Source organism: Necator americanus, chromosome X, assembly GCF_031761385.1.
Source record: "Necator americanus strain Aroian chromosome X, whole genome shotgun sequence".
Taxonomy (NCBI): Eukaryota; Metazoa; Nematoda; class Chromadorea; order Rhabditida; family Ancylostomatidae; genus Necator; species Necator americanus.
The window spans coordinates 33588467-33612041 of NC_087376.1; the positions used below are offsets into that span (position 1 = coordinate 33588467).

Consider the following 23575-nt stretch of genomic DNA (forward strand, 5'->3'; position numbering starts at 1 on the left):
TCTCACTTATTACGCATCATATTTGAATCCATCTATGCTCTCGCTTTGATTTCTCCCGTTGTGGATCTTCCATGATCTTTCTTCTCTCTTCCCATAGATGCGATAGGCAGAGCCGGTGCTCCGTCTCCCTTCACTTTTGGACGGTAACCGAGGGGACTTTTTCACTTTCGGACGAATGGCGAAGGGATCCTCAATACTTGAGCTGCACCACATAAGACCCTCTTCAGGACGAGGAGGAAACATAGGTGCGACAGGGAGGAGCCGGATCCCTGAGGAGGATCCGGCTCCTCCCTGTCGCACCTATGTTTCCTCCTCGTCCTGGTTTTTTAAAGAACTTCTTTTCCTTTATGAACACTTTGCCTTTTCCATAAAGTTATTAAAAAGGAAAATTTCAGTGTTTTTCTAGGTAGAACATACCTGGATACAGATATCCTCAAAATGTCAAATCTACCAAGGAAGCTCAACAAAATCAATGAACGCGTAGCCGTAAGAGTTAGGTAGGTGACAGTGCGTTGCTGAAAAGATGAAAACCTTTAGTAATTGAATGAACTTCATTTCCAGGTCGATGAGTTATCCTGAGAGAGCTCGGATAATGCTGTCGTCTGCTGTAAAGGTTGAAGAGAAGAAGATGAAGATTGCAAGCAAATTGAATGTGTTTTCTGCTTTTGACAAGGTATGCGAAAAAAAAAAATTCTATACGTGGAGGGAATGAAATAATTCTTATCTATTATCGGTCAATACAATTCTCTGTTGAGCTATTCTCTTTTTCTGCTTATTATGAACTGAAGCAGGACTGGTCAAAAGTATGTTCGTTTTGCATTATTGATATCTATTTTATTGCTTGACATCTTTCCAACATTCAGACCTGTGAATTAAAGGCGTCACCTCACGAATTTGAGGTGGAGCAGATTTCAGGTGGAGTATTCTTACAAGGGATAGTAGATTATGGAGAGGAGGGTGATTCCGTCCATTTCTTCCTAATTGCCGTAAAAAACGGCCCGGAAGATGTGGCGCCGCACAAGGCTGGCGCGCTCCAATCGAACCCCTTGTAGAAAATAGTGCGCCAAAACGCCTGAAGCTGTATCTTCCGGGCCGTTTTTTACGGCAATTAAGAAGAAATGGACGGAATCACTCTCCTTCCCATAATCTACTATGCCGTATACGAATACTCCACCTGAAATCCGAGTGAAAATGAAATACTACCTCAGATTTGTGGAGTGATGCCTATAAAGCCATCACCACGAATCCGGTGTGGTATGAATTGTCATTGGAGTACACCTATATCGGGTCGTAGATTATGAATACAGGGGTGGTTCCACTCATCTCTCCTTGTATCCCTGTAAACAGAAAGCTCCAGAACTTCTTACGACTTCCTCTAGTGCAACGCGCCACCATTGCGCATCGCCACCGTCTGCGATTCGTCAAAAATCCACGCGAACGCCTGGATGGTCAATTCATTTCATTCGACGAATGGCAGGCGGTAGCGGAGCGCAAGGGTAGCGCCTTGCAATAGAGGGCGTCGTAAGAAACAGCGTTCCGGAGCCGTTTGTTTGCAGGGATACAGGGAGAGATGTGTGGAACCACCCTTGTATTCATAACCTACATCCCGATATAGGTATACTTCAACGAAAATCCATACCACACCAGAATCGTGGGGTGATGTCTTTAACATTTCGACCTTTTTTCGACTGCTTGAGTTTCCAAGATTTATGTCTGTATTGTGAGATGATTTCAAGCACTACTTGAATGAATTGTTGCTGCGATTCGTTTATGAAGATTTCTGGATTTGCTATAATACTTTACCATGCATCTTGCTTTTTGCGCTTGAGAACACTACAATGTTGAATTTTTAACTGGTCTGGACGAATGCTTTGGGACAAACAAAGGCTATTTCTATTCAAAAAGTGACCGCACTTACTAGAATTGTCTGCTGTTTGAAGACCAACACACTTCTAACTTTGCTCTGACAACTTTATGATGCAAATTATCTAGGGTTGTAGATCAACAACGTATTGTTTCCACCAGGGCTATACGTAGATGACTGAGGTTGACTTTAGAATCCAAAAAAAGCAATCCTCTCGTCTATTCTAAGCCTAAGATGCTTGGCAGAAATGTGCAGCTACATTTCTGCCGAGCAAAACAGTTGGGTCAAAACGACATGAAAGTCACAAGTGTAAGAAAAGGATAAAGTCACTGGCGTATCAATCCACTTGGGATGCGCCAACGCGTTTTACTGCAATTTGTAATCGTTGAAGTTTTTTGGAACGCGTGTTGACCTATACAATGACTTGCGGTGGCCAGCCGATGATCAAGTCAGTGTTTTTATCCTCTCAGACAAGTCTGATACCAATTTGTCGACCTCAGAGAGATGAAAGGCTTGGCTTGCATTGGAGCGGTTTCGAACCATTGACCAGTGGCTACAACGGACCTCTAACTGACTGCGTCACAGTTGTCGTGTTTCACGTCGTTTTGACTCTACCATATCTCTTGGCGATGTATAGCCAACGAAATGGAGCAATATACTGCTGTGTCTTGGACACATGGCATTTTTTTATAAGCCATGTGTTCACTAGACGTAATAGGTTCTGCTCGTTAACGTTTCGTTCATTTGGTGGGTAGAAGATCAGCAACTGGCAAATTTTGTACAGATTTTGTATCTGTACAGTACGCTGAGTTGCTACATTCATAGAGACTGTACATGGAGGAGACTCTTATTGGGAATTCTTTCCACTTTTTGCTTTTCAACGTTCTCCTAGATCATTTCTTAAAGTTAGTAGTGGCCAACAAAAATAAATTTTTTTTTTTACCTTGAAAGACTACTCAGTGGGATCTACATATGAGATAATTCGTACTGTGTTGTGAATTTCCCAATCTAAGCGCAGCACCCTTTCAGGATAGACCCCACATCCTGTCGAACGTAAACGGAGTTTTGGCTCTCAAGGCCTTAGCGGCGTCCTGGATAAGCGCGAAAATTTCAAAATTGGAGGATATAAGAGGAAACTGCATGACGGTGAGTAAAGGTATCTCGTCGAGTTAACTCCATCTTTTCCGCTAAAACCAACACCGTCGGTTTAGTTGCCCTTTTGGCTACTTCTAAGTACTGAAAATACACTTTCGGATTATCACGATAATCCTTAGATATATAGATGGTATTAAGTGTTCCTGTTCTGATCCTTGTAAAGCAAATCCTGGATTTCATCTGCCGTAGGTGAGAACTAAACCGACGGTGTTGGTTTTAGCGGAAAAGATGGAGTTTTACCAACATATACTATTTATTTGTGTATGATTTTCCAGAGTAAACAATAAAATATTGAACTACTAAATATTTCCCGTATTGCAGCTTTCAGGTAAAAGTAGAAAATAGTGTCCTGAAATTTTGACCACTGCATTGGGTGGTGAGGTCAAAAATTCAGGTAACTAATCGATAACGTGTACTAACTGACCTCTTAGCACTGCGATTGGAGTGAATATTATCTGGAGGTGATGAAGGGTATTGAGCAGAAGTGAGAACATCGATGACACGGTATAACACGTGGGTCACGAGCTAAATGACTTGTCCGGGATGCCATTGCTTCCATGCATCACACTCGAGGATTGTCACAGCGCCAACAGTTCAATATTGTAACTCTTATTGGATTACAGGAGTAACTGTTGTCCAGTATTGTCCAACGTATTTTCTCCCTCTCTCCTCCATCGTATTTCCTTGTTATCCCTGATAAAAACTGAAAAAAATCCATACTTTTACAAGTATTTTTAGCTAACAATCACGAGTCTAACAAGATGTTTGGGATTATTGTCAAAACATTCGACGCTTTTTGTAATTTAAGTAAGTTTTTAAGACAACCTGCGTAAAAATGACTGCAATCCATAGCATCAATATTATTTTATTACAGTACGTCGTTATCATTGTTTTGGGAGTCACCATGATGTTAGTGATCATTTTCTGGAGCAAGGAATAGGAGTACGTTCATCAGTTTCTTTGTGTATAGATTTGTTCATTTATATTTATGTTTATATACATAGTCACATCAATGATGTTAATTATAATTCAAGCATAATTGTCTGGAAAAAAAGGATGGAAAAGGATAAGCTATGATATTCTTCTTGAATTCCACTTGTTCGGCGAGAATAACTCAATCATTTCTTTTTTCGTATAAGTGTAAAGTGTTGCCTCATCGTGCAAACTGAAGTCTTCGATAATATCTGATGCTCCTGAACTTTAAATTTACTGAAAATATTTGCATTGACATTAGTTGTAATATTTCCGAGAAGATAACCCAAAGATCTGCTTTAACTCACCCTTCTTTAGTGCTCATATTTATTTTAACATTAGAAATATAGGATAGTTCTTAAATCACTTACTTAAGAACTGGTCCCATGTGCATTTTTTCGGACACTTATGATAGAAAAGAAAGAAATCTCAAAACTATTCGTACTAGGTAGAAATCATGAAAAATCTACGTAAAATCTCGTCTTCGATTGCATGCACGTATTTCTGCTATCTATGAAATTTTATTTTATGAACTGAATTTTTTTTTTGGACATTTTACTTTTTTTACAGGCATGACTTTATTTTTAATTGTAGTATCCACCCATAGTATAGTATACTACCGCTATTTCATTAGTAGCTTATTTATTCTGGAACAGCAAACCTCTTTAGGATTGTACCTTTTTCCACTACTTTTTTTTTGAAGGTTTAGGCTTTTTTTTTAAGAAGATCATATTTCTAGGTGTACCGAAATACCGTAATCTGTGCTGATTGGGAATGTAATTTCGAACGACCGGAACATTGGAAGCCAAAAACCAGCACTCCACTACTGTGCGTGACTGTGGATTAGTCTGGAACACGAGGGAGTGGAAATATTTTCATGCCATGTAATTCTTATTACGTCATCAGTTCCGACAACTGTGCAAATTACGAATCCATTCGCTGTCATGTTTATTATGGTTTAAAACTGCTGCTTATTGAACTGGTACTACATATTTGTATTGTGATGTGTTTATTATTTTTATAAATATGCGATCTTAAACTATTTAGAATATCAGGCAGAACAGAAATATAATATAAAGATAGTGTAGTAAATACGACGAAATGTATTTCTTGTTTCAAAGATGGAGGAAATCGCTGCTCTTCCGGTGTAGAAAAAGCCTGATCTAAGCAGATGAGTCCAATACCACTTTATTACTAATTATTATTACTAATTAGCTATATAAAGTTGAAAAAAACAGTTGTAAATAAATGGAATATTCCAGTAGAAGACTGCGGAGTTTCGTTTTTTTTCTTTTTCTCTTTTTTGAGCAAAAAGGAAACTTCACTTGCTACTGATACTCACTAATGAGAGAGATTATCATCCGGAGGACCACGGGATCCACCTAGAAAAAAATGAACATGCGAAGAATCCCGGAATATTTCATCATATACAAATAAATGACGGTTCCGCATTATCAGATGTGTCACAGATTGCAAGTGACTTGGTCAAGGATTTTTCCGATGTATGTAAATCCATAATAGTAGTGCGGATAGATGTTAGGATGTGAGATTGTCCAATTCATCCTGGTATCATGAGCTTTCTAGATGGAAATTGATAAGATCCTGGATTTTATTTGAATTATGGTGATCGGTAGGAGATCCCGGGATTGCTCCAGACAGTATTTGATAGATGATTTCAAATTCGGAGTCAAATGTCGAGCCGTGCTCAGCAAATCAATGACTCATCTCTCCGCACCGGATGAGAGCACTGTTTGCCGAGCACAATTCGATTAGAAGAGAATTATTTTATAAGGGAAAATGGATAGGAGGATGATAGAAGAAGAAATGATAATGAAAATGAACAAAAGTCTGATTACAGTTGTCGGAGAGTTAGGTGGAATTCTGCAATGAACGGCCAATTTTAGGATAATTCAATCAGTTCTTGTGGATATTCACTGTTCCATAAAACTGAAGGGAACATCCATCATTTTTGGTTTAAGTAAAAGGCAGAAAAAAGAACAGATGAAAGGAATGTCAAAAAGGTACAGGTAGTGCGCTGGACCTATCATAATCCATGACTACATGAGTGGAAAACAGGGACAGTTGAAAAGAGAATCATTTAATTTCATCCTGATCGATTTGATGAGGGAATTATTCGATTATGGATCGAATATGGAGAGTTGCGTTTGAAGTACAGCGATATATTCCCAGCAGCAGTAGTACGAACAGAATAGAAATGACTCGTTGAGGAACATTCATTTGTAAATATAATAGCATGGTGGTACAGCACACAGTCAATGTTGAATCAGGATGCAACTCGAAAAACAGCTCTCATCCTCAACGGAGGTGCATCGCTTCTCTTCTGATGAAGCCGAATAGGGAAATGGTCGACTTCTTCTTACTAAAAATTTCCAATCACTGAATGATTTAACTCGAGGAACTTCTCGACAGGATCCGAAGAATTGTATCTGTACATATTTATATTCTAGGATGACTTCTAGGAAAATCAATACAGATAAAGGGAAGGAGATAAAATAAATAAAAATAAGCAACATAAAGCAAATAAAAACTAAGAGAATAGAAATAAATAACTAAAGTAGAATAGAACTATAATCCCATGTTAGAACGATTAGAAGGAACTAACCCTTCATCTACATTATATGAGGATTTTACCTCATTTAAAATTAATTCCATCTAATCAATCAAATCTATTTTACTATTTTGAAAGTTCATTTTCTACAGTTTAGACTAACAGTAATTTTTAATAACAACCTCAATGATTCATAGACCATCGTTTTAGTTTTTCTATTTTTGTAGGTGGCTTCCCAATACAATTCAATACAAAAAACGATCAACCAGAGGGATTTTATCAAGAATGATGAAATCTTGAACCCAACTAAACACTTATAAAACTCTTAAATTGAGTAAATTGACAATAAATCAAAAGTTTATTGTCAATCGATTCAGAATTCAATTTCAAAACCATATGCGTAAATCATTTCATTCAGTTTTTCACTCATTTTGACATGCACATGTGGTTGAACAAAAGATATTCGTACGGAGCATATGGCATTTTTAACTCAAACGACAAAGCCCAGAATGTTCTAGGACATCGGGACTGGAAACTAATAAGCTTGTCTGGGACATATAATAACATATCCATATATTTAGCAATAAAACTATGAAAATTTAGAGAAAAATACATGCGTACATATACTACGGGGATTGACAAGGATGTGAAGGAATTTGAAAGGACTCATCCATTCACTTCAAAAATACCATAATTCCAAAGCTATCAATGTTTTTTTAAGTGTGAAAAATTTATCGAATATTTCAATAATTTTTCCCTCTCATCTACCATTAATGACTCTTCAAATAACATTCACACAGTTGGCCTCTATCACTGCTTCTTCACCGAATTCCAGAGACTGCTGTCCGGCCGCTATCACTTCGAACCATCTGCAGAAACATCGCAAAAACATTGTCACTTCGACGATTTCTGCAAATCTAGGAAATTATTCCTAGATGTGATATGAAGAAATTTTGCAGAATATTTATTTATAGCATATTTTAAAAAATACTGTAAAAAAAACATTTTTCCACAGAATCCCATTCGTTACTGAGTCCGTATCTAGTCATATACCAACGTTAGGACTAGGAAACGTACTCCGTAACTTTTCCAATGGTAATTTACTATAGATCCAGAAAAGAAGCTAACTGACGCATTCCCGAGTTCGGCTCTAGTCATATGCATCCGGGGCTACGACTAAGATACGAACCCGAAAACGTCGTAAAAGCTCATCAAGAAGGGTGGATGTGAAATTTTCCCGTTAAGCACACCTCAATCCCTCGATCCAAGCGTTGTTTTCCAGGATATACATCCTCCTGGCCGGGCTCAGTAAGATGCTGTGATATCGCTCAAACGGATAGCATCAGCATTTACTAAGCACCGCCAGGGTGCTCTATGAGGAACGCTATTGAGGCTGTGACCAGATCCATGAAATAATGAGATGCTGGAGAATATAGAAGACATTCTGGAAGTAGTGTCCAGTAGAAGTAACGGTCCGAGCTATTTATACATGCTTTTGGCGCGCAATTCTCCAATGACCGCCCACTTTTTTGTGCGCACAATGACCCGTTTGATAAGCGACCTCACACTTAATGAGGTTTGAAGCGTATCCCTCGGTGATGTCGCGGAGGTATACTTCATGTGAGAATAGCTTTTAGCATGTCATATGCGGTAACTGGTCAAATTGCTCGATGCTTTGAGAGAAGAGAGAGGAAGAGTTGAGGGAAGAGGACGAAAAACGTGAAAGACACGGTTCACGAGATTATCTGGGAGAGAGGAGATTAGAGGTCAGAATTAGTGGATCACCGGGACAGCTTTGGTCCTCCTCTAAACTCACCGAATACCAATAAACATCATGTGTCAGCTTTAGAAAAACTATCAAGTCGAAGATCAAAGCAGATCGCTTTATTTGGAGTTCACAGCCGCTTAGAATAAGACTTGAGAGGATAAATTATCCAGAACTTAACTATAACTAGCTTAAATCCACACGAAAATAGAAATTTGCTCACTCGTCTACCGGGTATAAACACAAAAAAAGAAAAAGAGAAAACAAGAGAAAAAGCCGGCCTCATACTATTACTAACTCAACTACACAACTACTAATCCATACCTCATGAATCGATCGACGATTAAAGGATAATTCGAGATATATTTTTCTCATCCTGTTCTCTTAATGACAAAACATAAATCCTCCTATCGTAGCTCAAAAATCCCAGCCTAAAGTAGATCAAAAATAAACTGGAAAATCTAGTAAAAACAATGTAATGAAGTAATCAATAGTAGTGATAATAGAGACGAGCAACCTTTCCGGATGCGATTTTTCTCTTTCGATCGAATATTCGAGTCACATGCTTCAAAATCGATATAGTCTGTGAGCAATAGAGATCAGAAGCTTCATTGAAAATAAAGTTTTACAAAACTGAGTAATTATTAGTAAATAGTTGAAGATTCATAACATAAGTAGAGAAGGTAGCCTTCTCACCTCCGATGTATCGATCATTGTAGATCACTAAGAATAGGCTGAAGTATTTGACCATCATTGGATTTAGAAAGGAAATATTCGAAAAAAGTGCGGTTTCTCCTGAGAAAACCTCTAAACAGAGCGTTTACTCTATTCCGAGAAATTCTTGAGCTCTTTTTCACTATTTTGTTCTCGTGGATCTTCAATTTTTTGTCAAGTGCCCTAATGAAAATCCTTTCTTTGTAACTCACTTTTTTTCAGGGAGTTCCTTTGTTTTGAACTCACATTTTTCGGGAAGAAATTACATTATTTTAAATGGTAGATGTAACAAATCGCAAATTCTCTTCACTGTTAATGGGAGCAAAATTATTTCCAGTTATTAATTATATTTATACATTATTACATATATTATATTATAGAACGAATTGGAACATGTGGGATACAGGCTGGTTTCACCTCATTTTTTCCTCTCATTCCTGAAGAAGCGCTTGTTATCACGTTGAAACTCAAAGAAGTTGTCCAATTCTCATATCCATGATATCCATGATTCCAGTAGTAGTACAGGCTTTTGCACTCACTTCTTTTCCTCCACATACAAAACGATGCATGTTTGCAATATTCGAAACGATTCATGCACGTTTTCAACATTGTAAATAGGACCTCGTTTCGGCCTCTTTCACTCAGTTTTGACACTCATCCGCAATTCATATGCCTTTCGTCGACCAGCCCACCTTATTGTCCTTAATCTCATCATCTTATTTTATTAAGTTGAGTACATTAATAATGGAATTTTTCTTTAAAAATTTCCTTTATACAGAGGTTTTTTTCTCAAAAATACTAAAGTGATTTCTCGCCGGTATCAGTTATTTTAAAAGGTCTCCGGTAGGCGCGTTTTGTGGAGAAATGTCAATGAATCACAAGGATATGTCATCATCCACGCGATGACATTAAATAACACTCATACTTTCAAAAGAAAAGGATGTATAATGTTGTAAGAACAATATAACACTTGAGAATAGACCCTCAGGAAAAGCTGTACTGTATTTATTGTATCTGTTTAGTTATTTTCACACTAACGTACAATTTTCAAATAAAAAAAAGAACGAAATGAAAAAAAAATGAAGAAACTTACAGCTGTTTGAACTAATCTTGAGCTATTTTGGAGATTTTTATGAAAATGACTCCGAGGGTAGTTGCAGAATAAATTTCCTCACTAGTTTGAGGCACCCATCAACCGCCTTTGTGCTGAAAAAAAAGAGGTGGATGGAGTTATATGTGAATTTTGATGGTTGTTTGGATGCGAGCCGTTGTGTTGAACGTAAATATGGTCGTTCATTTCCTGTTTTAATTGTATAAGACGATAAAAATTATATAAAAATAATATTAACCTTGTAAGGTAGATTGGAAAAAGATGTTGAAAAAAAAAGCAGTCTTTGAAAAGTTTGTGCGAGATCTGTGGGCTTTCAAGGAAAAAGTTGATCAGAACAAACTTCCTACTAAGATGGTTTTGTTCGAAATTTTTGAGATGATCATCAAAAAACTCTCTGGGATAAAGATTCTGCAAAATTTTGCCGAAATGCATACTTTGCACTTATTTTTATGCGGTTCTTAACGATAAAGGATTACTTGACACCAAACAACTAAGATTTTTCATTAAGAAAATTCTAAGCAACATTTTCTACTAGGAATAGACATCTGGATTTTGGAATATGTTGATATAAAATTTCTCTGCGCCATATCCCCTCAATCTTTCTTTGTTACAAACATTGCTGCAACGTTATTGGTCGGACTAGGTTGTTACTGATTGTAAATTAGAAAGGATATCCAGAAGAAATCCTTGCAAAACACATGGTTACGCTCCCGTGCACAGATCTTATTAGCGACGTGCTGATGTTGCTGCTCGTCTGCTGTTCTCATCTATGACGAATAAAATTTCCTGTCTTTGAATTTGGGCCTAAACGAAATGTTATCAATTTTAAAAATATGCTTATGTATTTTTTTATATTCTCGCTTCTTCATTTAATTTTGCGTTACAAGCTAGAAAATTTAAAAAAAGAAACTCCGACGTAAAGATTTAATTGTTTAAATTTCCAGCAGTAAAATATTACTTTTCTCAGATTTTCTCCCATTGGAAAAGCTATGAATTTCAGAAAATAATAACAATATAAATAAAAGTTCCTAGAATCGCAAATGAATCCTTCAGATTTCAATCGAAGAAAATATATCTGAACCTTCCAGTGCATTTTTATTCGATCTTTGGGTGAATTTTTGTCTTAAAAGTGATAAACTGCTGTTTTTTTTTGCTACATTGTAATACATTTCCTTGGAATTCCATATTTATTGTTTCGCTTTTATAAGAAATATTTCTCGAAATGTACGAAGAGTTTGAATGTTGAACATTTGAAAACCGAAGATGTGATGCTAGATAGGAAAAGATAGAATTTATTTTTGAATGCGAAATATAGTTTTTTTTTTAAGTTGACTGTTTTTAAAAAAGCTAATAAATAACGTCTAAAGAGCACTCTTCTTCAATGATTAGTGGAAAAGATTCGATAGTTTTTGGTATGGAACGACCTAATTATGAACGGAGCGATGAGTTCTGTTTTCACGATGGGTGGTCTGGTGAGTAGTGTTTGCATTTCTCGTTAGAAGAAAAATTGCGACGTCATCACGATGAAGTCGGATTCGAAACTAAGTGCATTCATTCAACGAGGACCCATATTCATGGCAAACACTGTGCGCCACGATCCCGACGATCAGAAGCGTAAACGGGCGCGCGATGCGCAAGTTTTTACATTTTGATGTAAATTCCGAGACATCCTGCAGTGTCGGCACGGACAATTTCGAATACTTCTTCCTTTCGTCCTCCATTATGGAATAACGCCGTTTTTAGCGATCGCCTCCCTTTCCGTTTCAATCCCGTACCCGTGAATCTCGTTCACAACTTCGATTACTAACGTCGTAGATCCAATCACATATTCATTAGCGACTGTACTCTAGTTCTGGCATAATGCCAAGAGTCTTCCGCTGTCGTAGAATCTAGTAAATTTTTTTTTTCTTTCTCGAACATTACCCTCGACAATCCTTCATAGAGAGACTTTTTATAGGGTAAGCCTTGACTAAAGAGGAGAGATGCTAAGAACTGTGAAAATCTCAAACGAGCCAGAAATTTGAGCTTGAACACTCTGATTCTAGAGCGATCTGATTGTTCGCGGAGATTCGAAGCTTTTCTGCTTAGCTAGCTAAAGATAAGCAGATATTTTTCTGGATAGTTCATCGTTTAATTCAGAATTATAGTGATGAGTCTCGTTAATTTAAGGTAGCTAAAAAATCTACTCGAAAAAATAAGAGAATTTTCAAACTTTTCACATAATTCAAAAAAAGAACTCTCATATGCACCCGTAGCTGCTTTGAACACCTGAGTTCAGTCGGGATTACGATGAGGTTCACGATGTCCTCACGTGCAGTTGAATTGAATTGCATTACACAGCCGTTTCAATTCCATTTCGAAATTTTTGAGGACGACCTTATTGTGAAAGTGAGAATGTGAGCGCAAAGACGTATGTTATGTGTATGGAATTGTACTTTGAAGTGAAAATATGAAAATGATGTTCGAAGACGTAGATCAGAAGTGAATCGGTCAGAGTTCTATTGCGGCATCCGTTGGACTCATTCTGGATGTGTACTTGCTGTGTTCAAATTTTCCTATACGACAGCGAAATTCTCTCGATGACAACAAATAGAGTGGCGACATTTATTCACAGCGTAACTGCGATACGGTCGATGCATTGCTTCTTTTCGACACGATTTGAGTGTGATATTGTTTGTTTTGCGAGATGCGAGTAACATGCGAGTTCGAGTGTGTTCAAGTTTCGGACACTATCCACCAGCATATCCACATATAATAGATACATCACTCGTATACAATAGAAAATCATTTTTTCCGCACACAGTTCTAGCTCTAATCCACAGAAAATTCTCGAATGTCTTTTGTTCTGTAACATTATTAAAGTTATTTGTTTTTTTTTTACATTCTATCCTTTTTTTGTATCTTATTTTTTTCAGGAGTAGAATTTCCAACAACGGATTCAAACTAAGAAAAAAAAAACTCCTCTTTCCAAGAAAGTTGTAGAGCAAACCTGAAAGATAGATTCGTACGCCTAGAACATAACTCCTAATAACTATGTAGCTAATCCATAAAATCTCACTCTCCTTTCCGAACTCAACTCGAAACGAAGTGAACATTTCCAGAAATCTGAAGTTTTTCGTAAAAGCTATGTTTTCGAAACAACACACTTCGACGTAGGGACATCCACTCATTTTTTCCTCTTTTTTCTTCTACGGATGAGTGGGCATTTACGTTGAGTGAGCGGTGAAAATGTCCACTCACTCACCGTAGACGAAAAAAAGTGGTCCTTTTCATTCAAAGGACTTTTGTTTTTTGAGGATTCGTTTATTTGCTATTCGGGAATGATACACTCTCCCTCCACTTTCAGCCTAAGTGCTGTTTGTATCGGATGAGGACCAAAAAGATGGATCAGACTGAACAAAAACTGTACTCGTTGAACCATTGCACAAATTAAACAGTGTCGAAAACACGCTAATGTGTGCTGCGTGCTCTTCCATCGAATTTTTTCTTCCTTAAAAAAATGAAAAAAGAATCATGGGACCCTCGTTGTTCGTGTAGTATTAGCCTATGTTGTCCTACACCACACACTAATTACTTCAAAGAGTTGTCAATTTTTTTTCTAGGTTTATTTCTGATCACCGCTTTAGCAGAAGAATTTTAGGAAAATTTTCTCGTCATGAACTAATAGCCATAAATTGACCTTTTGTTAAAAATTAATTAACTTATTTTTTACCCCATTATTTATCATATTTTGTTTACTGTACTGGTACGCGGATGTTACTCTGCGTTTTGAAGGATTTTTATCTTTCTAGAAAGCTAATTGGTCCCTCTGACAGGGTTCTTATCGCCAACAATGAGCATGTTTTGCAAAGTTGTTCCTTCATATTTCTGGATAATCACCACCGGCGTTTTCTGAATGAATTTTCTCAGAAAGAGAAAAGATTTATTACCATTAAAATCTAAATTCAGCGTACACTTTCGTCATGAACAAAAATCCAGCGTTTACATTATAATTTCTGAGATTTGACTGATAACAGAGCACAAATTTCGAATTGAACCTCAGGACAAGCGATCGAGTTATCGAGTTATCGAGTTATCGAGTACAAAAGCGGAAAGCTGTCAAATCATATTTGTAACATGTCACGGATGTAGAATCCGATAGCACGCGGAGTTGGTGGAGAAAGGACGTTGCTATAGTTCGCAGTTTTTTTTTTCGCTTCGTTCCGCTATGCTTGCATAGTTATCCACGACCAGCTCTCCTCATTCTTTTCACGACCAACACTTTGTTTCATCTGAAACAATAAGTTCACAATTAATATGTTATATTTTTTTGTTACAGTATTTTTTTCTCGCCTGAATTTCTGTATAATATCGTTGTGACTCTTCGAAAAATCTTCATAATTAATTCTCGCGATTGAAAGTGAACCATCCGATTCCATGCAGAGAATTACTGCTGCGGCTGGCTCTCAAGTGCCTCAGTTTCCATAAACCAGTAGCTCGTGGTGCTTTCTTGTCGACATTTCACTCCAAATCGTTTTTATGACTTAAAAATAAGACAATTCTCACATTTCTCATTATTTTTGCTAATCCTTAGATTGAGATAGGAACATTTCTGTTAATTTCAAACGTTAGAGCTTTCAAATATTTAAAAAAAGGGTGTTTTTGACGTTTATGAAAACTTCTGGTGATCTATCATCAATTCTCGTGTGCTTGAGGTCATCCAAGCACTGCAGATTCAACTCGCTTGTCGATCCATCCTGTATTTTGACCACATTTACTTCCGTTCTTCTATTAGGATGTGGTTTAAAACTGTTCTTTTGGATCTGTTTTCCAATTCGTGTCAAAAAAAGTCGTATCCATTTTTTTCCTTTTATTCTTTTCTTCCTTTTTTCAAAAATCTTTTTCAACGATCACGAATTGTTTCTGGAACATTCTTTGCACATATTTGCAGACATCGATAGATCACTGCAAGCTCCAGCAGCACCTCTTTTTTTGATGAAATGTCTCGTTTCATTCTGGATTTCGCTTTCTACCTCAACTATCATCCGAACTTTCTCTTTGCGCACTTGCTAGAACACATAATTCATAAGTTCGGAGAAAATTGACCCTATAAATCATTAAAATTAAAATGAGCTCACCGTACACCAGATCCCTCGGTTTTTCTTTGTTCCTCTTACAGTTCTTTTAGACTTGAGACAATTCAATTTGTAACCTTAAAAATCTAAGAAAATCCAAAAAATCATCGTACATTATATTTATATTGTTGTTTATGTTATTTATATCATTATAGTATATTAATAGTATATCATATTTATGTATATTTATTTGACTGGCGTCTTCTCTTCTTGTAAATCCAGGCATTTTTTTTTCGTAACGTTTCCGTTTTTCCGTAATGTTCTGTGTATCCATATCCAGTACAGTACCTAGACACAAATTACCTACGCTCTCACATTGAAAACTATTTAAAACAGCCATCTATGGTGTTTAACTCGATTGAGGACCACTTGACGTGAGGAATTAACCACCAATAGAAAGTGGGATATAATAGCGGTGAGGGAGAATGACCTCTACGTAGGAGGGAAAATGAATTTTTTGCAACTCAAAATGAGACATGAACCTCTTCTCAACTTTATTTCTATATTGTTCTCATTTACATTTTGCTTGTTTAACGATTTTCTTCTTTTTTTTTTTGTTAAAAAGACTAAACTTTTAAATTTTTTCTTTTGTTTACAGGACTAATGAGATTATGAAATTCTTTTCCACCACTTCCAGTTTGTTTTTCCTTTCAAGCATATTACATATCGCACAGAATGAAGAAGACAAATACCTCATCACGCTTGTCTATCGATTCGTCTTTGCAAATGAGGCCATATGTGAGTTTGCACTACTCAGACTGATGCACTTTTCATCAAATTGATTCAATTATCCGAAAGAAACTCATGGATTTATACAGTATGTGCGCTGTTCTCCTATTTCTCCAGTACTTAGAGCAGTGGAATGGATTTTGTGCATGAAGAAAAAGTTATATCGAAAAGAACATTATTCCCGAAATTTGTTCCGGATAAAATGCTCTTGAATGTTGAAAAAATAAGGAATATCCAAGAAACCATTTGGCTTCTGTGTTGAATGATAAAGTTTTGTAGATGGATTTGAAGGATCTGGATAAAAAGACCAAAATCTGATCTCCTTAACTCCATTTTGAGGGATAAACTAATTTTCTTGAGAGTACTACTTTTTGTCGATAAGTTCTAGGTACCATTCCTTGTCATTTCCAGGTGGAGATCCATTCATTGATCCTGACTGGCTACCAGCAGCTGAGCAGTGTTTTGTGAATTGTGATCCAACAGTTCATATGTGTATGATTCATACTAGGACAAATGTCCAGAAATGTAGACTCTGTAAGGGATTTTCCGTGTATGTGGCACATCCTGAAAATATATTGAAGCGTACATTCGTTTGTAGTTTCGCGTGAATGTCAAGCAGCTATACGAAAACATCTTGGGTGGTCGTCAACGGTTGTGAGCGTTTATCGACCGGCGGAGATCACCACCACAATGCCGGCATTTATTACTGCTCAGCAGGAACGTGAGTTCTTTATGAGTACGATATATTTTGGCTTCTTTACAGATAAAAATTGGTGGGACCTCAATTTCAGCGAATGCGGACCGTTCAGCTGTCGAGGCAGCGGAGAACATTGAAAGAGATTTGATGGGACTCGGTAATCCCTCACCGCTTCCCTCTTCAGAAGGACTAAGGTAGATGTTCCACACGATGTTTAACACCTATCAAAACTATAGCACCTCTTTGTGGTAGCATGAAAGCCTCAGAAATTAGATCCACAAAATGAGGACACTACCGACTACGATTTCTCACATACCTCGACGCACTCGTTCCTGTATATGCTTTTGAATCTCGAACTAGCACATATTCCCTCCTACAAACTTCATCTGACCTAGAAAAATAGAGGGAGAAGATCAAAAAACGCGAGTTTATGTAAATGTACAAATAACGGGAACTTTTTTTTTACGTGACGAATCGTTTTTGAAGTGGTTATGTAGTGTGAGTGTGTGTATCTTGCATCCTAGATTTCACGGACAAATCCTATGTACAAAATTAAAATTCTCTAAACATTTTTTTCAACAACATTTTTTTCAGGAAGTACATAGTGTCCTTTTCAGAAATTAACATGCACGTTTTCTCAATAAATCGTAAATACGCTTTATGCATGTTTATTTTGGAGAAAACGTCACATCTTAAAATTCTTTAAAAATCGTAATACTTCAGAAAAAATAGCAGATGCTGTTGAATAAATTTTCAAAAGTGTGCACTTATTTTTTTTTGTAAGGATCTCTAAAGTCGTTTTTTTTTTCGGGAACAAATACAGTTTTTGAAAGGATTTTTGAAAACTAACAGAAGAACTCCCATCTTTCCCTGTTTGTCGATCGATAATTGTTTTCCTCACAACTCCGCTTAATTTAAAACTTTCCTCGGGAGTGAATCTATTCCATGCCTTCCAGATTCCTTCTAACATGCCTACACTACTCATTACTGTAGTACAACTAGCGGTACAGTTTTAACAATACGTGGAGTGGTCGAAAAATATGAGGGTGATTGAAATCTCTAACTAGACCCTCACAACAGTGTACAACGAAAAATTCGCTTTTTACACAACTAATATTTTTAATTTTACTTTTTTTTCCTTAAATTTCCTTAAGAACCCTTGCAGCTAGCTCTGTACGATCGCACATTTTCTCTTCTTCTGAATAACGAGAAAAAATCTTGATTGATTTTTTTTGGCTTTGCAACATGAGGAGGAAAGAAAGATGCGTGAACCAATCAATACTGATCACACACCATTCTAAGGAATGAGTGAATTACACTGGAACAAGAAAAAAAAGCTAGAGGAGACACTAAAAATAAAAAAAAAAAGTTCTACACAACTCAGAAAAAAGTCTGCTTGAAGTAGTACTGTCTTGAATATTTCGTTGAATATTTTATTTTTCTTCTTAGTTCAAAAGAAGCTTCCGTATCGGTCGAGGTGATAACTCCACCATCGAACACGAATACACAGGACTGGATTGGAACTCCACCACTTGAGGAGAACGGTTACTCTTCCGACGAAGCGCAAAGTTTCGTGACGGAAGCGGCACAAAATGGCTACGATGGTAAAGTATTTCTGAAAGAAATACCTTTTTGTTAGTAATATTTGAGACTTTTTTAGTGTTATTTTTTAAATTCTGTTTGATCTACATCTACAGAAACGAAATTTATCTTTCAGTTAACTTGAGCTTTTATTTCGCCCAGCAGTTTATCTGCTTGCTTCGAAATATTCCTGAAATTCATGATTGTTGGTTGAAAAGTGAATGAATGTCGTTCTGATAAAACTTGAATATTTCTCACTTTTTTTGAACCAGTGATGCCTACGAATAAGTTTTGTTCAAAGAATTGTTGATAATTATTCATTTAATTTATTTATTTTAGTTTCTTTTAGCATTCATGGTGTTTATTTGCGTTTATTTTGACCTATTTCATTTTACAAAAATCCTAGCAGCTATTACTAGTTGCCGCATACTATCCTCATCTTTTTATGTGAAAAATCAAGGATGCGTGAGGTTATTTCGGGATATTCCTAACTTTACGATCTCAGATTAAAGCCAAATCATTCTTGGGGTTTATTTTATTTTATTTATTATCTTTTTTTACTTAACCATTTTAACTTTCCAAATAACTGGTTTTGTAGACCTCTTCTCTTACAAGTTTTTGCAGAAAATTTGTCTTTCAGGAGCATCCGAGCCGGCCACGGAATACGATGGTGGTGGACTAAATCACAATAATATTGAGTACGAGTTCCGCTACAATTATTTTCATACTTATTGATTATATAGCAAATCACTTCTACTATGTAAATTTCCAATTTAAGATCGGTTCCGGAAGAACAAGAGACGAATGTGCCTCAGGAAGAAATCGATTACGCTCCAGTGACAATCACTCCAAAAAAGCTTAAAATGAAGATTATTCCTCCTAACAGGGAGTTACCATCGCCGCCGGGTTTTCCTCCGTTCTACCTGAAAACGCGTAGCCCTCCGCCGTTCGCAGTTATACCACCAACACAACCGGAGCCAGAACTAGTACCAAAATATATAAATTTCTTGGAACTACCCGATGATAACGACATAACGGTGCCAATTACGTCATCAAACTCTCCAAAACCTCCTGGATTTCGTCCGCTTTTTTCCGAAGAATTGAATTTTGAAACAGACACGAAACCAGAGGTAAAAATCCGGAAGAAATTATACGAAGACTCGGAAGCATCTACATGGGATCATCGAACTCTGATACACACTCTGCAACCTTTTCCACCAGTGTTTAAAGGAGTATCCAGTGGCGAACGTCTGGAAATCCCTCATGCTTCGATATTTCCTCCAGAAAATGAAGAAAACAGCATTGGAGCTCGTTTTGAGGTGAGATTATGAATAAGGACGAATAATGCTTGATTTTGTGTTCATTCCGATTATTTCTTCAAATATGGAGTCCTCCTAGGATCCTTAATTGCTATTATAATTTTCCCAGCATCTTCAAAGTAGCTCTTTCGTTCAAAACTATTTTTCCGATTCAGGTATTCAAAATTTTAAAATTATAATTTGAAACGGATAAAATCTCATTTTGAAAAGTAGAACCTTTCGTTTTTTTTTCCTCGAGAAAAGCAAAAAAAAAAAACTTCTTGCACTTAGAGTTACATTCAGAATATGTAAATAATGCATATTAAAAAGAACAAAACGGAATTTGAGTTCGTTTTTGAATTTTCACAAAAAAAAGGTTTCCTCCAAATGTTGTATAGAAGTTCTACTCAGAATAAAGTTGTTTTCTATTTAGATGTGGTAAAATTAAAATTATGCATTTTCATGAAGTGAAACGTAAATTTAAACTTATATCTTTTAAAATCAAAGTTTCTGTTTTAGTTGATCTCCATGAGTCAATAAATCTTTGATCTTCGATCACAGTCAATAGCGTTATTGCGAAACATTCCAGAATTCATCATCACGTAGTGCTGTTTCTTCCATTTCTTATAATGCGATTACTCTCATTTAGATTATTATTGTTGTAGATTCCTAGAATATATTCTACAACAATTCTGGATAGATATTTTGTAGAAGGTTTGCTGCTAATGTTAATAATTTCTAACCAGTCGTCTTCAACTTCTCTAGTACCTCTGTTTTTTCTCTTTTTTTTTTTTGATAAATTGTTGGAATTAGTTTAATACCCAGAATTTAGAGCTATCATTAAATTTTTGTCTTCCAGGTTCTACCTCCATATCAACCATTACGTCATGCTATAAAAGTTGGAACATTCGATAGAAGCTTAATATCTCTTCCGGAACAGAGGCGTATTCATCATTACACAAATCCGAATTCACGACATAAAATTATTGCCGAAGTTCAACCGGGTATCTTTTCTCTCGAAATAATTGCTTTCCAGTTTTGGGAATATCTTAACCTCTTCAGAAAAGGCACGTGATCATAGTAGTCGTTGTTGCGAATGGTCGTTGAATGGATTGTGCGATAGTCATTGGCAAAGAATTCGTCATATTTGCCCAAAAAGCTGTGGAACACTGTTATGTGAAGGTAAAGCACGATTACTTGAGATTCCGAGCGTATGGATCCCATGATGTATTGATTTTTTTCTTGCAGATATCGAAGGTATCAAATCATGTACGCGAGTTGTTGACGTGGACGTGGAAGACTGCTTTCAGGCGGCGAGGCTGACCAGGTTTTCAAAGACATTTGATTTGTGAGAACTTTGTCCATGCGATTCTGGAATAATTAGAGCAGAACTTCTTTCGGAGTTTGGTGGTCCGAGATAAAGTGCGCTAATCAATCCGCTTCGGATGCGCCTACGCGTTCGACTTCCATTAGAAATCGTTTGAGGTTTATAAACGCGTGTCTAGCCTAAATAATGACTTGCCGGAGGCTGGCCAATGTATCAGTCCTGTGTTTTTCCTCTTTCAGACATGTCTGGAACCAATTTATCGATCCCGGAGGGATGAAAGGCTTCGTTGGCCTAGCGTTCCTCACAGCAGACTCAGGAAGAAAATAAAATTAAGCATCTCTTAAGACAATTTACTTAAGTTTGCTCGAGTTTCTCACTTGAATTTGTCAAATTCTCGGAAAGGAGAAGACGTTTCGGGGAGCTCTTGGCATCTCCTCGTGTCGTAAAAGGTTTCCGCGGTAGTGGACCATTTATAACAATGAACTCATACGTCTTATCCTATGTGGGTGCTTTCTTCGCACTCGGGTCCTGCACCGAATAATTAGGACTTACGAAACTTTGTTTTCTTTTGTGCAACGTTGGTGAAATTGATTTTCTTCCCATTTTAGTCCTGACAATAAAAAAAAATTAACGTGTAGATACAAAAACTATGGAGAAGAGGGCTCCCACAGTAGATAGATTAAGCCTTGAAGAAAAGAAAGAAGTAGAGGATATACAAAATCTACTCGACGACTTTATTTTTGGTAGGATTTTTTTGATGGGAAAGGTTGCATAAACGGTCTAGGATCGTAAGCATCCCATGTGTCCTTGTGTTCAGTGATTCGTTTCTTATTCTCGGATACCCCGCGTTGTGCTACGTTAACGTTAGCACTAAGACGAAGAGAACTCAAGAGGCTCTTTGTTTTTGGAAACCACGGGAGGCTCGTTGAGCGATGACCTGTTGTGCACATCGTGAAGATGTTAAAATAGCAGAACATGGCATAAGCCGAGTTTTTTCGCCGAACACAAATTGTTCGGTTCTCCTCGTTGAGAGCGAAAGAAGAGTTTGGCTGCAGCGAAGAAATGCTCTCTTGCTCTCAACCACAATGATTTGGCCGACCATTTGGTGTTCATTTACCTCAAACGGATGCGAGAGTTATCAGCAAAGTGAGGAAGTGAGATCGAGTTGAGTTGTGCAATGATGCTCTAATAAACGTTAACATTTAAACTGGTGTCTAGTGTCAGACTATCTAAAAATAGGATCCTTAGCTGAAATATTTTCTCGGATCACGCACAAAATACAATTTTAATCCATTTTTTAGGTACTTCGGCTTGAAGAATGCAGAGACAGATGAGGAGAAAAGAATCATCATTGACGGAATCATACAACAAAAATTAGGTCGATTGGGGACGAAACGCAAAGCTCAAAAAAAGCGTCGTAAGCATTAAGAACCTTCACTTCTCCACTTTTTCAAGCTGCATTTCTATGCTGCTTTTTTTTTAAAAGAACGTAATAATCGTGATTTTAATTTGTGATGCGCAGTTTCATCGGAATCTCGTGGATCGATTAATATTTTACATGTAATAATTACTGTGATAATTATTGTCTTTCAATGTCTTTCATTAGATGTCAGTCTTTCGTTTTCCAAACATTACTGTTTTTTTCTTGCCTTTCACTGATTCCTTTTTTTCTGGAATAAGGATACGTCTTCAAAAATGATATGATCCTTTTTCCAACTAATAACTGAGCTTAAAGCTCTTCATTATCGACATTGAACTCAAAGCTGTCAGTCTTTTTCGAGTTCAAGCCAATTTATCCAAGCATTGAGAAAATGCCAGTGCCTTAATTGCCATGTCTTTTTTCTGGATTTCATTTCATGATTTAATAATTTAATGTTTAGTGCTTTTTTGTTTGTATACATCTTGATGCATTTGCCTTGATAAATGGCTTGGAGGCTTTTATGGTGTTATTGTAAGGGGTGATCTGTTTAGCTATATAAAACTTTTAAAGCACAACCAGATTTAATACAGTACAACAAAGAAAAACCGAAACAAAATTCTTACCAAATCAAACTAGAAAAAGAGAAAGAAAAATATCGCAAAAAAAAAGTGTAGAAGGACTGACAAGTGATTATTGTGTGACAATTGCTACGTATTTTCATACTATTCCATGTTTTTAGAGCGCATGAACTATTACAAGAAAAAAGCAAATTTTGAAATTATTTCTGAGTGATCCACAAATCCAGTACGTGTTCATATAAGAATGATCTCCAAGTCAATGAAAATCTGTCGAGTCCAATCGATATTCGTACAGACATGACATCGATATCCTCGTTGCACGTCGTTCTAATCCCGATCAATTTTGAGGAATATGAGCTGCTTACGACAGTAAATATCTGTGCGTGTTTTTTTTTTTTAAATAGAAGTATTCTTAGCCATTGTTCAACTTTATTAACTTTTATTTTTCTTTACTGTTGCAATCCATATATTTGTAGAGCTCTCTGTGATCCCGGAGAGAAGTCGAATATTAAAGGGAAATCCTCGGATGGTCCTTTATTTAACAATAACAATTTTACTTTAAGTTTATAGCGGAAATGTTCCAGTTAGCAAAGAAATCCTTTTCATTCAACAACGCGTAGGCGTTTTATTTGTTTCCTTCCCCGATGAAGGCGCCCAGTGAAAAGGAGTGTAAAATAAGGG

General features: G+C 36.7%; 2 protein-coding genes across 4 annotated transcripts; both read left to right on the top strand.

Annotated features, from left to right (window-relative positions):
- Nucleotides 1–175: 175 nt before the first annotated feature.
- RB195_026241 (uncharacterized protein) lies at nt 176–4838 on the top strand (the record flags this gene model as incomplete). 3 transcript variants are annotated; one of them, XM_064214699.1, is made up of 7 exons in its annotated part: nt 176–245; nt 407–497; nt 562–673; nt 2899–3010; nt 3758–3826; nt 3894–3961; nt 4731–4838. In XM_064214699.1, the coding sequence occupies 7 exons, from the start codon at nt 176–178 to the stop codon at nt 4836–4838; spliced, it is 630 nt and encodes a 209-aa protein (XP_064070580.1). The 3 variants fall into 3 exon arrangements, with proteins under 3 accessions (XP_064070580.1, XP_064070581.1, XP_064070582.1); XM_064214701.1 differs by lacking the exon at nt 176–245 and having other exon boundaries at nt 439–497; nt 2894–2926; nt 2995–3010; XM_064214700.1 differs by lacking the exon at nt 176–245 and having other exon boundaries at nt 439–497.
- An 11037-nt stretch (nt 4839–15875) lies between these two features.
- RB195_026242 (uncharacterized protein) lies at nt 15876–22324 on the top strand (the record flags this gene model as incomplete). Its single annotated transcript, XM_064214702.1, has 11 exons — nt 15876–16002; nt 16405–16527; nt 16592–16714; nt 16785–16884; nt 18140–18294; nt 18912–18969; nt 19050–19590; nt 20429–20573; nt 20632–20751; nt 20818–20896; nt 22198–22324. 11 exons carry the CDS (start codon nt 15876–15878, stop codon nt 22322–22324), a joined length of 1698 nt encoding a protein of 565 aa, XP_064070583.1.
- Nucleotides 22325–23575: the final 1251 nt, after the last annotated feature.